We start from the raw sequence: 15,238 nt of genomic DNA on the forward strand, positions 1-15,238 counted from the left end.
CACCTGAGGCAGCAGCTGAGGCACAGCTACAGAAATGAGCAGGGAGGAAACCTGGGGCAAACGTTTGTGCCCATCCCCCCAGCACAGCTCAGGGCTGGATGTGGAGGTGCCAGCCTCGGGGGCAGGGGCAGTCACATCTCCCCCACCTGGGCAGCAGGCAGGCTTGAGGGCAGCAAAACATCAGCAAGTCTCCTGGAGAGTCAAAGCTCTACCACAGACCACAAAATGGTCCAGGTTGGAAGGGACCTCCCAAGGTCCTCCAGTCCAAGCCCCTCAACCCCCCACCTAGGACCTCCTCCATCAGCAGCCCTCAGCTCAGCTCTGACCTCCTCCTCCTCTTGCTTCCACTCCTCATGGCCTGCTGGCACTGCTGCTCCCTTCCTTCCCTACCTGGTGGCTGGAGGCTGCCTCTGGTCTTTGCTAGGCAGTGGCTGGCAGCCTGCAGAAGAGACTTAGCTCAAAGACTTCAGGCAAGGAACATTAGCAGGGCCACAGCAGGCAGAGGAAGGTGACCTGCAGCTGTTTTCCCCCAGCCTCCAAGCAGCTGAGCAGCTCCTGGCACAGGCCAGAGGAGCTTTGCTGCAGCACAGAGCCCCAAGGAGAGCAGCAGCAAGGTAGGGCAGAGGAGGCCCTGGACGGAAATCCAACTTCCTCCACATGGCCAAGTCTCTCCTTGCAACATTTCCTTCTCCCTAGAATAACCTCAGCAAGATTTTGCTTCCAACTTGTCCCTTCTGAGGCCACTGAGCTGGTGCCAAGCATCCCAGCAAGAGGAGGAAGCAAAGCCCCTGGGAAAGCAAAGCAGCTTCCTCCAGGAGGCCAGGCTGGAAGCTGAGATGGCTCTGATCCACGAGCAGAGGCCAGGATGCAGCACTGTCCAAACCTTGGGGAAGAAGCTCTCCTTCCCTCCCTCCCTCCCTCCCCTGCCCCTCCCCAGCCTCCTGCATGGCAGGGTTGTGAAAGAGGAGCAGCCTTGCCATGATTAGCACAGAGGAGGGAAGCAGCAGCAGCTTGCTCTGCTTTTGTAATCAGGGCTTTAACTCTTGGCAGGTCCCAGAGCGAGGACAAAGCCTTCACCTCGCCTCAGGCTTCACCTCCAGGCCCTCTCCACAGGGGGAAGCTGTGGGGAGACTGCAGCAGGGTCTGCTCCAGACTGGGTTAAACACTGACCAAACCCCAGCCCTGTGGTGGGCTGGGGAAGAGGACCACCAGAACCTCGAGCTGCAGAGCTGCTCCTGACACCTCAGCATCTCTCCTTCAGGGCTGTGGCTGCTCTGGGATGCCTCTGCTCAGCCCTTCTGCTCCTCAGGCATAAAGCCCTGGGCTGCTGACTGCTCCTGGCCATCCCCCTGGGAGAGGCAAAAAGGATCCTAGCTGCCAAGAAAAACAAAGCCACTTCTGGCCCTTCCAAGGATGGGGGAAAAAGGACTTTTCACCCCCAAAATGAAGCCACTCTTGCCCAAGCCAACTGCACCTTGATCCTGAGCTCAGCACTGCAAGCTCCATGCCCCCCACGTGGCTGAGAGCCACCCAGGATGCTGTGGGTGCTGCAGCACAGCCACACCTCAGCAAGGAGCATTGGCTTCATCTGGGCACTCCCAGCCCTCACCACCTCCATCCACACTGATGGTCCCTGCAGTGCTCACTGAGGCCAACAACCACCCACAAGGGACTGCAGGGGGAGGGGAAAGGAGGGGAGGGGATTTTCCCCCCCAGCCTCCAGGTGCACACCAGAGGTGCCCAGCAGTGCCTTTCCACTCACACCTGAAAGTGCTGTGGGCTCACTCCCTCCCCAGCCTGGGGACAAATCACACTCAGATCACCTCCCCCACTCCCCCCCAAAAAACCCCCACCAGAGGAGGAGGTTTCTGACAAGCTGATGACTAACCCTGAGAGGTCCTCTCTGCAGTCTGTCTCCAGGGATGGTTTGTTACTCGAAGTGAGGTGGCCATTTCCTCCCCAGGGCTCAGCCCTGCAGGCACCAAAGGGCCCCCAGAGCAAAAGGGGGTCTCCAATTTCCTGCCCCATTGGGGAAGTTGAGCTCAAGGGGTTTGGATTTTAGCTCTGAACTGTTCACCAGACTGGGAAATGTTTTGCCTTTCAGAGCCTGCACAGCTCCTACCTGAGTGCAGAAGCAAAGCAGCCCTGCTTTAGCTCCAGGGTGTGGGGCAGGACCTCATCAGCAACCAGGTCCTGCTCACTTCCATGCCCTTGGCAGCACCGCCAGCCTCAAGGGTACGATCCAGCCCGGGTCAGAAGAGCTCCCACCCATTGTGCTGGTTAAGGAGGCTGAGGAGAGAGCTTCTCACTCTGCCACTCCCTGAAAGGAGGCTGGAGCCAGCTGGGGGTTGGTCTCCTCTCCCTGCTACCAAGTGACAGGACAGGAGGAAATGGCCTCAAGCTGCAGCAGGAGAGGCTTAGGTTGCACACTAGAAGAAACTTCTTCCCTGCAAGGGATCTCAGACTGGCCCAGGCTGCCCAGGCAGGTGGTGGAATCCCCATCCCCTGGGGTGTTTGAAAGCCACAGAGATGTGGTGCTGAGAGCCCCAACTCAGCCCCAGCCTCGGCAGAGTCAGAGAATGTTTGGGCTGGGTGACCTTGAAGATCTTCTCCCAACCCAAATGATTCCATGGCTCTCCACTAAAAGCTTCATTTTCCCAGCTGGAGTGGAAATGCATCTCCCATGCCACAGCTGGGGCAGGTCAGAGCCAGGGGGCCCCCTGGCAGCCCCCACCTGGGCTTGCAGAGAGAAGCTTTTGCTCTCCAGAGCTGCCACTGCAGAGCAAAGCAGAACCCAGGAGCCAGCTCAGTGTGGCAGCCCCACGCTGGCAATGACAGCTTGAGGCCCAAGGGACTTCCTCTGCAACCTGGAGGTGCCAAAGCTGCTTCCCACAGCAGGCTGCCCGGGATGGAAAGGTCTCCACCGACTGACAAGGAGAGAAACTCGGCTGGGGCAAGGCAGAGGAAGGTGAAGCAATGGAAGCAAGAGCAGAGCAGGAGGCATGGAGGCAGCTGTGGTGCCAAGCAGCAGCATGCAGGAGATAAGAGAGCTGGGGAGGAGGGAGAGGGCTGGTTACTAGGAGCTGCTGAGGCGTGATGGAGTTGTCTGTGTAAATGCAGAGCTTCTCCACGGTCAGGGGCATGGCTTCCCTCAGCTTGGAAGCCAGCAGCATGCAGACTGCCCCCAGCAGCTGCAGGTGGTTCTTCCTCACGGGCACCGTCGACAGGTAGCGATCCACATAGTTCATGGCCAGGGGGAAGACCTCTTCCTCACACTTCTGCTCCTCACACACCTGGCAAAGCCCAGACACAGAAAGAAGAGGGGGAAAGAAAAGAAAAACTTTCAAAACTTAAGAAAAAACCAGGGAAGTTCTAATCAGCAGAGGAGCTCCCCCCAGCTCCTGCCCACACGGCAGCCTCACAGCCTCTGCTCAGCTTGTGGAGCCTCCAAAGCTGGGAGTGCTCAAAGCCAGGCTGGAGGAGGCTTTGAGCAAGCTGCTGTAGTGGGAGGTGTCCCTGCCCATGGCAGGGGTTTGGAACTGGATGATCTTTAAGGTGCCTTCCAACCCCAACCCATTCTGTGACTCCATGGCTGTGTTCCACACTTATCTGCAGAGCTCTTGGTGCTAAGGAGTAAATTGGCTACAGGCACTAGGGCTGTGACCTCAGGGGGACTACAGCAGCAGTTGGAGCAGTAACTTCAGCCCTCATCTCCCTGCAGAACTCAGCTGTGTGCTCCTTAGAGCCACAGAGAAGCTAAGAGCCAAACTGCTTCAATTGCCTCCTTGCTCGGCGTCCCCTCTCGGGCGGCAGAGCTGCCACTGCGCTCCGGGGAGCGCCGAGGACTGCTGGAGGGAACGAGCAGCTCCAGCCCACCTCCAGCTGGAGACCGAACAGGGCAGGACCCGCAGCCGGCAGCTCCACCTTAAGTGCTCCAGAGGCACAAAAAAGAATCAATGGCAGTGCCCAAATCAGAGGTTGAGTCCTAAAGTCCTCCTCCTCCTCCTCCTCCCTCAGCCACACTTCCACCACAGCCACCAGCAGCTCTTTCAGCCCCCTGCTCTTATCTCTCCAGCAGGATCGCAACACCTCTCCTTATTTAACTTCCTTCTTTCGCCGCAACCATAACAACATTTGAGGCTTCTCCTCCTGCAGCACCAAACCGGCACCGCGCTCCTGCCAGCGGCAACCTCCTCCCCCTGCCCGGCCTGCCGCAGCGCCCGGGGCTCCGCCACACAGGGTGGTGCCACCCGCCAAGTGCCACCCGCCGCTTCGGCGGCTTCAGGGCTTCGCAGCAGCAGCCTCCGAGGCACCGTTCATCTGAGCGCCCAGCCTCAGCCAGGGAATTGCAGAAACGGAGGAACAAGAGCAAGGGAAGCAAAGCAAAGCTGCGACAGAAAGCAGCTCGTTTGTTCATCTTACTGACAGCTGCAGCTTCCTGCAGCGGCAGCCCAGGCTGGGGCGCAGCAGTTTGCCCTCTGCAGAATCTCTCCCTCCGTTCTCCACTGAGCCTCAACGCTCCTAAGAGGCCCAGGAGGGTCCCCCCGCTGAGCTGCACCCCCCAGAAAGCTGCATTCGCGCTTCATTTAGGGAAGCAAAGGGCAGCGCTGCTGCTTTTCCCCTTCCCGTAGCATTTTCAGCGCCCCGCAGCCGGTCGTGCGCACGGCCGAGCTCCCTGCTCACGGCTCCCGGGGAGCAGGGGGCGAACAGGAGGTCCGGTAGCAGCTTGGGGCGTGTGTGAGCAGAGCCTGTGGCCTCCCGGGAGGGGTCTGCTCCTCCGGCACGGGGCAACGGTAAACCTGTAGCACCGCCAGCGCTCACAGCCGCTGCTCCTCTGCCCTTTTCGCTCACCTCTGAACCCTCCACGTGCTGCCAGCCCCCTTCATAACCCCCCCACGCCGCAGACCTGACCTCCACGCCCTGGGACTTTAAGGTTTTCCTGTCCCCTACGATTGCCCTTTGCACCCCCGAACCCCGCAGCCAGCACGGCTCCGGGGCGCCCGCCCTGTGCTTCCCCCCACGGCCAGCTCTCTCCCGCCAGAGCAGGAGCGCGCACGTTTGCAAAGGCGTTAAAGCTCCGGTGACCGAGCAAGGAACCGGAGCTGCGGCGGGAGAGGAGGCAGTCCACGGCTGCCGTACCTCCAGCATCCAGAAAGCCAACATCTTCCGCATGTAGGGCTTGATCTCCCGCTGCACGCACTGGAAGTAGGAGACGCTGGGGCTATAGCGCTCCTCCTGGCTCAGCAGGTTCTGCAGCACCCGGCGGTTGCCCAGGAGCTGCGGGTCGTGCCCGGCGCGGGGCACACGGGGGACGGTTTCCACGCACAGCAGCTCCATGGGCGCAGGCAGCGTGCGGGCAGCAGCAGCCACCCAGCGCCGGCTCCGCTGCAGCCGCCGCGGGACGCCGGGAACTGGCCGCGCGCGCAGGGGCGGAGCCAGCGCCCGCCCCGAGCTCCCGGCGCGCCGAGGGGGCGGAGCCTCCCCCGCCTCCAGCCAACCCACGGGCAGGACCGCGGCCGGGCGCGCACCGTGGTTGGTGGGCACGCCCCGGGGGGCGGGGCCAGGGGCGCGCCGGCGGGCAGGCAGCACGTGGGGCGGCGGTGGATCGCCGCTGCCATGTTGGGGACGGGGCTGGAGGGGGGGCGGTCTGCATTGGAGGGTCCCGAGGCTCGTCCCCACCCTCCGCTGCGGTACCGGCGGCCGTGCATTGTGCCCCGCAGCCCCGTGGCTCGCAGGGGCCGGTGGCCGGGCGGTGCGAGCCCTCTGCAGGCCGGGCAGGCTGCGGAGAGCCGGCCCCGGGGTTTGCAGGAGGCTCACCCCCGCCTGCGCGGTGCTAAGAATCATTTGTTCAGCATTTAGCCCTGCACTTTTTGTGTGTACCTCCTTCAAAGCTATGGAAATAATCAGCTGTGCACACACTTGCAGCCGGTCCGCGCTCAGCCTGCTGCCTTCCAGAAGTTACCTTCATGTTGCTACTGGTGCAGCTCCATGGGAGATAGCAACCTCGGGAGCTGCCGAGATAAGAGGCTGTGGGGCTTGGCTGCCACTTCAGAATAATTACCAATTGTTTGGAAATACCTTCGCAAAGTGTCCTCTGAACGGCTGCTTCCTCTGGGGACGTTAAAGCCTTTCCAAATAGTTTGCATTCTGCCTTCCCCAGCACAGCATTTGCTCTGCGCTGCTGCTACCTGCGGCTGCTCCTCGCTGAGCCAGCAGCAAGCGCTTCCCGATGTGGGAAGCAGGAGGCAAGGGGCTGTAATTCTGGCCACGTTGCTCTCCGGTGCTAGTCATTGGCTGCAGAACCTGCGCTGGGGCTTTGCTAGCGCCAATGGGAAGGGCCAGCAGACTATAAAACGGACAGCAGGGGCTGCAATGGAAGGGGCTGTGGGTTGCCTTCAGCCTCGCAGGTTAAATGCTCCTCGCTGAGGAGACGATTAGCTCAGGAGGTTCATTTTTAAGCCAAACGCCCAATACAGGCTGCAAAGGAGATGTGCCCTGAGGGGGATGCCTTGCCTGTGCCAGTCTCTTCCCCAGCCCGGGGCTGGTGGCACAGTGTGGCCTTTGCAGCAGCAGGAACCAAAGCCCAAATGGGAGAGGTGGGGAAACACATCTCAGCCCTGCAGCTCACATCTCTTGCTCTGCTGGGCTGCTGCTCCCTGCCAATCCCAACTGCTCTACCTACTGGCACGAGGCACACCCTGGCACCCCTCCTGGCACCGGGCAGCGTGCTCCAGTACGGTGCAATACTGCTGGGCTTCAGGGCTCGATGCAGGGAACTGGGCAGAGACAACCCCAAAGACAGCCCCCAGCAAGAATCCCTCTCTGCAGTCCTGGGGGAAGGCTGCTCCTGTCCAGCAGGGAGTGGAGCAGTGGAGTTTGCAGCCAGCCAGGACTTCTGGGATGCAGCAAACCTCAGCTGGGTCTCCTCTGCCCACTTCAGCTGCAGTGCTCCTCAGTTCAGGCACCTGGCTGTGCTTCTAGGCTAAAGGAGTGGAGTCACTCCCCACAGTAGCTGCTTCCCCCCCTCCCAATCCCTCCTCCCTGTGCTATGTTGACACATTCAGTCCTTTTTTTTTCCTTTGGGGGTATTTCCAGTCTTTTAGTGAGGAGCAACCACACCAAGTTAGTAAGTGCAAGCAAGACAAGGCTGAAGGCTTTGTCCTCCCTGCTCAGCAGGTTTTGGTTGTGGTGGAAAATGAAAACCATCTTTATTTTTTCACCAGAGGTTTGGAGGTTCCAAATACCACCTGGGGATGAAGGTGCCACACTTCACACCCTGCCATCCCCCTTCCTCCACTTGTGCAGAAGCCTTCCCTTGGCCCCCAGGTCTGTGGCACATTCCCAGCTTGCAGCCATGCCCTCAGCCTGGAGTTGTTGTGCTGAATGTGCCCCAGGGAACACCACCCAGCAACGGTGATGTGGAGCTGGAGAAAGCAAAGGGTGGGAAGAGAATTCCACCCAGCCCATCCTGGCCTTAAACTCACAGCATCAGAGGATGTCAGGGGTTGGGAGGGACCCAAAGAGATCATCCAGTCCAAGCCCCCTGCCAGAGCAGGAGCATAGAATCCAGCACAGGTCACACAGAACACATCCAGACAGGGCTGGGAAGGCTCCAGAGGAGACTCCACAACCTCTCTGGGCAGCCTGTGAGGCTCCCAGAGCCCTGGAGCAGTGCTGCAGCTTCCATCCACTGCTCCTTGCCCTATCCCAGGCAGCAAGAGAGCAGAGCCTGTCCCTGTCCCTGTCCCCTCCCTCCTGACCCCCAGCCCTCAGACAAACATTGATCCAATCCCCTCTCAGTCTTCCCTTTCCCAGACTGAACAGCCCCAGGTGCCTCAACCTCTCCTCACAGGGCAGTGCTGCAGTGCCCTCAGCATCCTCCAGCCCTGCCCTGGAGCCTCTCCAGCAGCTCCCTGGCCCTCTGGAACTGGAGGATTCCTGTAGCTCAGGATGAGATTCCCAAACCTCCTTCCCAACTTTCTTTGCTTTCTTTTCTTTTCCTCACCCCCCTCCCCCCTTTTTTTTTTGTCTTTCCACCTTCCAAATCAATCTTCCAGCACTGTGGGCAAGAAATATTTGAAGAATCCCTGGGAGAGGTTTCTGTGGACCAGTCAGATGGTTTTAATCCAGGGTGACCTCCCCAGCCCCCCCTCCCCTCCTGCTCCACTCCCCTCCCTCCCTCATTGTGAGCAGCATCCCCACCAGTGGTGCAGGGGAAGCAGAGGGCCTCCTGGCCCACATTTTTAGTATAAATAGACAGCAGCTATTTTCTTGAGTCAGGCAAAGGGAAACCACAGCCCTGGGTTCTTGGTCCTTCTGGTTTCTGGGCTGTGCCTCTCGAAATGGAAAGTTTCAGGCCCTTTCCCAGGCTTCCTGCTCCCCCTCCTGCATCCCAGCCTGGGTGCAGAGGCTCTGATGCTGCTCTGGAGCTGGGCTGGGTGGCAAGCATGGCCCCACAGGACACTGGGGAGGGGAGGGGGGGGGACACATGAAGCCTCTTGCATAAGAAATTCTTCCTTCCAGATGATGACTTGGCAAAACTGCTGCCTCTGCAAGCCACATTATCAGGCTGGAGAGGCAAATTACAGACTGCAGGCGTCCTGAAGAGCCCTCACTGGGGGGGGGGGAGGGAAGAGAGAAAATTCCAGGAAAACCAAGTGGTGCTGAGTGCTGCCCATAGATAGTCAGCTTCCTGGGGCTGGCAGGGAGGACTCAGCAACATGACAGGGGAGGGGAAGAGAGGAAATTCCTTCAGGGTAAAAACTACAAAGCCTGATGGCCTCCAGACCTCCACCCAGCAGTGCTGCTCCTTGCTGAATCATACCAGGGGCTCCTGCTTGGGGCCTTTGGGGGGTGATGAATGAAGAGTGAGCAGGAGCTGGAGCTTTGGAAGGGGCAGAGTGGGTGCAGGGCTGGCTGTGATGGGCAGCTGCTGTCGTGTGAGGGCTCACATCAAGGCCAGGTTGGATGAGGCCATGAGCAGCCAGGGGCAGGGCCACCTCCCACCAGCCCAGGCTGGATGAGCTTTTAAGTCCCTTCCAACCCAACCCCCTTCTGATGCCATGAGAGGCACTGGAACTGCTGCTGAAGATGGAGCAGCACTGGCAGGTGAGGTGTGGGGGGCACAGCTCCAGCTGCAGGGCAGATCCCTGCACGACACAGAGCCTTGGCCCCAGTGCAGATGTTTGCTCCAGTGCCCATCAGCCACAGCCTGCAAGCATAGGGAGCTGAGGCACCTTCCTTCCTTCCCTGCTCCTTCCCTGCTCCTTCAGCTCCTTCAGCACCTTCCCTGCTCCTTCAGCTCTTTCCCTGCTCCTTCAGCTCCTTCCCTGCTCCTTCAGCAGCCTCCCTGCTCCTTCAGCACCTTCCTTGCTCCTTCAGCAGCCTCCCTACTCCTTCAGCTCCTTCCCTGCTCCTTCAGCACCTTCCTTGCTCCTTCAGCTCCTTCCCTGCTCCTTCAGCTCCTTCCCTGCTCCTTCAGCACCTTCCTTGCTCCTTCAGCTCTTTCCCTGCTCCTTCAGCTCCTTCCCTGCTCCAGCAGGCTGAGAGCTGAGGGAGTCCTGGTCTCGGTCCCATGCTCAAACACAAGGCTGCTGTCCCCTCCCTGCATCTCTCTCTCTCCTTTCTCATATCTGATTCATTCTTAACATAGGCAAATGCTTCCACTGAGCTGCAGGGAAGTTGGGTTGAGGTCAAGTTGAACATCTGACCCAGGGGAGGTGTTTCCTAATAGCTTTCCCATTACTGGCAACCACTGCATTCCCTTTCCTCTGACTTGGGCAGGCTTGGGAGTACAACTAATTAGTCTGGAGTGATATCATCTGAGCACTGCACCTCAGCAAGGCTCAGCCAGACCCAGCAGTGATGTAGAGGAGAATCCTGGAGCAGAAAGCTGCCTCAGATGCAGCTTTTTCCCTGCCTAAAACTCCTCCTCAGAGCAGCCTTTTGGGGCAGCCTGGCCCAGGTGTCTGTTTTAGACAGAGAGAGAAGAGTGGCTGTGGAGGCCACTGGCATTTAGGCTGCATCCTTCAGGTCTGGCACCTGAGCCTGCCTGATCCTGGGCTGCAGCTCAAGTGACCAATGAATTCCTGCAGCAGGAATGAAAGGAGAGGAGCAGCTGGGTGTGGGGAAGGCCTTCATCTAGGAACAGGGGGTAGAAGTGACTGGAAAGAGGCACAAATGGGTGAAAAGGAGGCAGATTTGTAAACAAGCACTTCTGGTGACTCCTTCAGGAGATGTCCCCTCCCTGGAGGTGCTCAAGGCCAGGCTGGGTAAGGCCAGGAGCAATCAGGCCTAGTGGGAGGTGGCCCTGCCCTTGCCAGGGGGCTGGAACTAGATGATCTTCAAGGTCCCTTCCAGCCCAACCTGTTCTCTGAACCTAGCAATGAGAAGGTCTGTGGTGGCCACAGCTTTGGATGACTGCAGAGCAGCTGGACCAGCTTGGACTGCAGGGGAGGCAGCCCAGGGGCCCCCAGCTCACACTTGGAGGGCAGCAGAGGTTTAGATGGAGTTTCAGCTGACTGCCTATGAAAAACACCAGGCCAGGTTTGCCTCCAGCTGTCGTTTCTGCAGCTGCTTTGCTGCCTTAAGTTCCCTTTTCCTACCAAACATCTACAGGTCAGACACATTTTGGGTGACTCAGGCTGGCCCAGGGTGAGCCATCCCCAGGGGGATGTTCTGTGCTTTGCTCCTGAGCCAGCAGAGCCAGGGAGGAGAGTCTGCCCCTCTGCTCAGACCCCCCTGCAGCACTGCATCCAGGCCTGCAGCCTCTGTGCCAGGGAGGACCTGGAGGGGCTGGAAGGTGTCCAGAGCAGGGCCAGGAGGAGGAGCAGAGGGCTGGAGCTGCTCTGCTGTGAGGACAGACTGAGAGAGTTGGGGTTGTGCAGGCTGGAGAGGAGAAGGCTCTGAGGAGACCTCATTGTGGCCTTCCAGTGCCTGCAGGGGGCTACAAGAAAGCTGGGGAGGGACTTTTGAGGGTGTCAGGGAGGGACAGGACTGGGGGGGATGGAGCAGAACTAGAAGTGGGGAGATTGAGATTGGCTGTGAGGAAGAAGTTGTTCCCCAGGAGGGTGGTGAGAGCCTGGCACAGGCTGCCCAGGGAGGTGGTGGAAGCCTCCTGCCTGGAGGTGTTTGCAGCCAGGCTGGAGGTGGCTGTGAGCAACCTGCTGTGGTGTGAGGTGTCCCTGGCCATGGCTGGGGGGTTGGAGCTGGCTGAGCCTTGAGCTCCCTTCCAGCCCTGCCAGCTCTGTGATTCCTTCAGCTGGTGAAGAGAGAAAGAGATCAGAGAGGGGGAGGAAAAAATAATAGCAATAAAAAAAACCCCAACCCCCAGCAGGCAGCAAAGAGCAAAGCTGAAACCAATCAATTGCAGAAAGAAGCTGGGCCTGGAAAGCCCCCAGGGGGGATAAATTTAGGCCATTTCAGGGGATCAGCCTTGGTGGCCAAATTATGCAAATGGTTAAAAAAATAACCCCAAAACCACTGCCTTGAAATGCTCCACAGCAAAGAGAGCTTTGGCTTCCACCCTCCCCTTTCCAACCTTCCTGCCTCCTCCTGCCCTGCCCTCAGCTGCTTGCCCACATCTTGCCCTCCCTGCTCTGGGGCTCTGTTGCCTGCAAGGTGCTGCTCAGTTGCTGTGGCAAGGTCGGTGCCTGGCCCCTCTCTGCCACTCAGAGAGACTCAAAGCCAGCTCAGGGCTCCTCAGCAGGCACTTTGCCATGGGTTGTGCCAAAGGTGAAGTGAGGAGGAGGAGGAAGAGGAGGAAGGGGAATGGCCCAGGTGGTACAAGAGCAGGGAGAAAGGACAAAGTCCTTGGAAGCTGAGCTTGGGTCTCCTGCTGCAAGAATCACAGAACTGGTTTGGTTGGAAGGGACCTCTCAGTCCAACCCTCAGCCAGCTCCACCACTGCCATTAAACCCTGTCCTGAAGTGCTGTGGCCACACACTGCTTGTGTGGTGCCTCCAGCACCCCCCTGGGCAGCCTCTTCCAGGGCCTGACCTCTCTGGCAGTAAAGGAAGCTGCTGTCTGCAGCCCCCCAAGCCTGTGGCCCAGCTGCTCGCTCCATGGCAGCACCCAGGCAGGTTTTGCAGGCTGCCAACAGAGCCAAGCAGGCAGCAGGAGGGTGGCAGGAGGGTGGCAGGAGGGCTGGAGCCAGGCAGCACCCTGGGAGCAGGCTGGCAGGCAGCGGGGCTGGGCTGGCATCTCAGCCTGGCCAGCTGGTGCATGGGCATGGGACTGGGAAGGTCTCTGCAGGAGCCTGGGGTAGAAGGATTCCCTTTGCAGGGGCAGGGGGCTGGAGGGTGGGCTCAGGGGGGGTGCACAGCCTGCTGCTGGGGGTCACAGGGCAAACCCTGCGGGGTGGCAGCGGTGGGCAAGCAGGAGCCGCAGCGGAGCCTGTGCTGGGTTGGGTGGCTCGGAGGGAGCCCTGTGCTGTGCCTGTGTGTTCTGGGGGGGTGGGGGGTAGAAAGACAACAGTTGCTCCCCCCCTGCCTTCCCCCCCCTGGGCTGCACCTGGCTTGCTGCTGCCTGCCTCAGGGGCTTTGAACCTTGCAGGCAAGAAGCCTTCACCTGGCGCTCGCCGCAGCGGGGCTCACCCTGCTGCAACCGAAAGGAAGCAGCTTGTGCCGGCCCCCAGCAGCAGAGGCAGCCTGCACAGCCAGCAGGGCTGAGCCAGGCCAGCACGGCAGCTCTGCCTCTGTGTGGCAGACCCTCTGCTCTGACCCCCCAGGGACCGGCCCAGCGCCCCCCCCGGGCGCTGCCAAGCTGCCTCGAAGCCAGCCCGTGGCACATGTGTGCCCCCCCTGCAGGCTCCCAGGGCTCTCCCCCACAGCTCAGGCTTCAGAGCCAAGGCAGGAGGCTTCCCAGGACCTCCCAACCGCAGTGATGAGGGCAGAGAGGGGCAGCACAGCAATGGACACACACCAGGGAAGAAGATGCCTCCAGGGACAAGATCAGCAGAGGACCCTTCCAGCCCCTACCACCCTGTGCCAGGAGCTGGGCACTCACTCTTCTCTAGGCCATTCCCCACAGCCCAGCCGAGGAGGGGACCTTGGCACTGCCCTTGGTGGCTCTTCAGCTCTGTGGTGGAGGAGGCTCCCTGCACAGCCACCCTGCCAGTCCCCATCCCGGCTCAGGGCTGCCGGGCAAGGCCCCTCCTGGGAGCCACTGATTATCTGCAGCACTGGGGGCAGGCAGTGCAGGGCTTGCCAGGGGCTGCCACCAACACATCCTGAGCCAAAGCCCTCTGCCAGCAGCTGCAGGATGCTGCCCAGCAGCTTTAGGAGCAGCTGGAGCTGGGAGATGTGAGAGGGCACAGGGGCACCGCAGGGGCGGCACAGCAGTGCCAGGGGCTGGCACCTCCCTGGGGAGCCATCACCCTGCCTGCTGGAAGCACCAGGAGCATGCTGCAGGGGAGCAGAGGGGAGCCTGGGGCCGGGGCCAGGCAGGGCATCACGGGCTGCAGCTGCAGCTCTGCCTGCCCTGCCTGTGTTCTGCGAGCCTGACTTGGGAGCAGGCAGCTGGGGAGCCTCTGCTTTGGCCTCCCCTCCTGTGCCCTGGGCCAGCCTGGTGCCCTGGCCAGGCTGAGCCTGAGAAGGTGACCCCAGGGAGAGGAACAGGAGAAACAAACCTCTAGCAGCCAGCCCCAGGGCGGGCAGGGGAGAAGCAAAGGGGTGGAGAGCTGCGAAGAGCAAGCGGAGGAAGGATGCAGGGCACAGGGCAGAGCCAGGAAGATGAACCACACTGCACCAACACTGCACCAACACTGCACCAACACTGCACCACACTGCACCACACTGCACCAACACTGCACCACACTGCACCACACTGCACCAACACTGCACCACACTGCACCACACTGCACCAACACTGCACCAACACTGCACCAACACTGCACCAACACTGCTCTGCCCAGGCTGTGACAAATGGGGGAGGCTCAGCTGGCAGCAGGCAGTGGCTGGGCACATCCAGCCAAGGGACTTTGGCTTCCCAGGCTGAGCTCTGAGCAGTGCCCACGGCAGAGAGTGGTTTGGTTCTCCTCCCACCTGAGCTCCAGGGGCTCCTGGCACTCAGGGAAGGCAAACTGCCAGCAGAGTTTGAGTTCTCAGCCTGGGCAGGGAGAGGCAGGAGCTGGGGAGATGCATGGCTCAGAGAGAAGAGGAAGAGCTCCGGAGGGCTGCAGCTTCAAAGGCACTCAGCAGATCCTTTTGTTCCCAGGGGCTGGGCTCACCCCCAGCAGCAGCTGAGCTGTGGTGGGAGCCAGCCCCCTCCCCTGCCATGCCTCTGAGGAGGAGTTCAGAGGTGAGGCCTGTTGGGAGCTGCCATCCTGGGGCCATGGATCTCAAGCACAGCTCAAAGGGTCTGAGGAGAGGCTGCCAGGGACTCGCTGCCCCCTCAAAGCAGCCACCTGGGCACCCCTGCCAGGCCCTGCTGTGACTTGGCCATCAGCCTCTGCAGGACCTGGCCAGTCATGGGCTGCAGTGGGCTTGGCCTGTGTGGCATCTGGAGCCCTCCCAGTGCAGAATGTGAGGGCAGAGCCAGGGGACTGGCTGAGCCCCCAGGTCCCATCCAGCCTGGCCTTGAACACCTCCAGGGAGGAGGCAGCCACAGCCTCCCTGGGCAGCCTGTGCCAGAGTCTCCCTATCCTCACTGGGAAGAATTCCTTCCTCACCTCCAGTCTCAATCTGCCCCCCCCAGGCTTCACCCCATTGCCCCTCATCCCATCACCACAATCCCTGCCCAGCTCTCCTGGAGCCTCCCTCAGGTACTGCTCTGAGGTCCCCCTGCAGCCTTCTCTTTCTCCAGGCTGAAGAGCCCCAACTCTCCCAGCCTGTCCTCTCAGGGGAGGCTCTCCAGCCTTCCTCTGGACCTGCTCCTGCAGCCTGATGTCCCTGTGCTGCTGGGGACACCACCCCCCGCAGCCCCCTCCCCCGGCGCGGCTGCAGGGCATCGCTGCCTCCCGGGCCCCTTCCCTGCGCTCAGGCTCCGGGGCAGAGGGGCTCAGTGTGCAGCTGCCACCCGGGGTGAGATGCAGCTCTTTGGTGGCTCAGGGGGCTCGGGGCAGAGGGGCTCAGTGTGCAGCTGCCACCTGGCTGCCCGGGGCGAGATGCAGCTCTTCGGTGGCTCAGGGGGCTCGGGGCAGAGGGGCTCAGTGTGCAGCTGCCACCTGGCTGCCCGGGGCGAGATGCAGCTCTTCGGTGGCTCAGGGGGCTCGGGGCAGAGGGGCTCAGTGTGCAGCTGC

At 60.7% G+C, this 15,238-nt stretch overlaps 1 protein-coding gene across 2 annotated transcripts in view; it reads right to left on the bottom strand.

Moving 5' to 3' along the window:
* The window catches only part of CCND3 (cyclin D3), a 34,587-nt gene that overhangs the window by 7,093 nt on the left and 12,256 nt on the right, over positions 1 to 15,238 (bottom strand). Inside the window, exons 1-2 of one of the 2 annotated variants that reach the window (XM_054176494.1) lie at positions 5,140 to 5,403; positions 3,078 to 3,293 (exon numbers count right to left, since the gene is read on the bottom strand). In XM_054176494.1, the coding sequence (XP_054032469.1) occupies positions 3,078 to 3,293; positions 5,140 to 5,337 (414 nt within the window). In that variant the 5' untranslated portion in view covers positions 5,338 to 5,403. Of the gene's footprint in view, positions 1 to 3,077; positions 3,294 to 5,139; positions 5,404 to 15,238 lie in introns of those variants that run through there. The other variant, XM_054176495.1, reaches the window with a different exon arrangement.

The sequence above is a fragment of the Dryobates pubescens genome, chromosome 35 (genome assembly GCF_014839835.1).
Source record: "Dryobates pubescens isolate bDryPub1 chromosome 35, bDryPub1.pri, whole genome shotgun sequence".
NCBI classification, from domain to species: Eukaryota; Metazoa; Chordata; class Aves; order Piciformes; family Picidae; genus Dryobates; species Dryobates pubescens.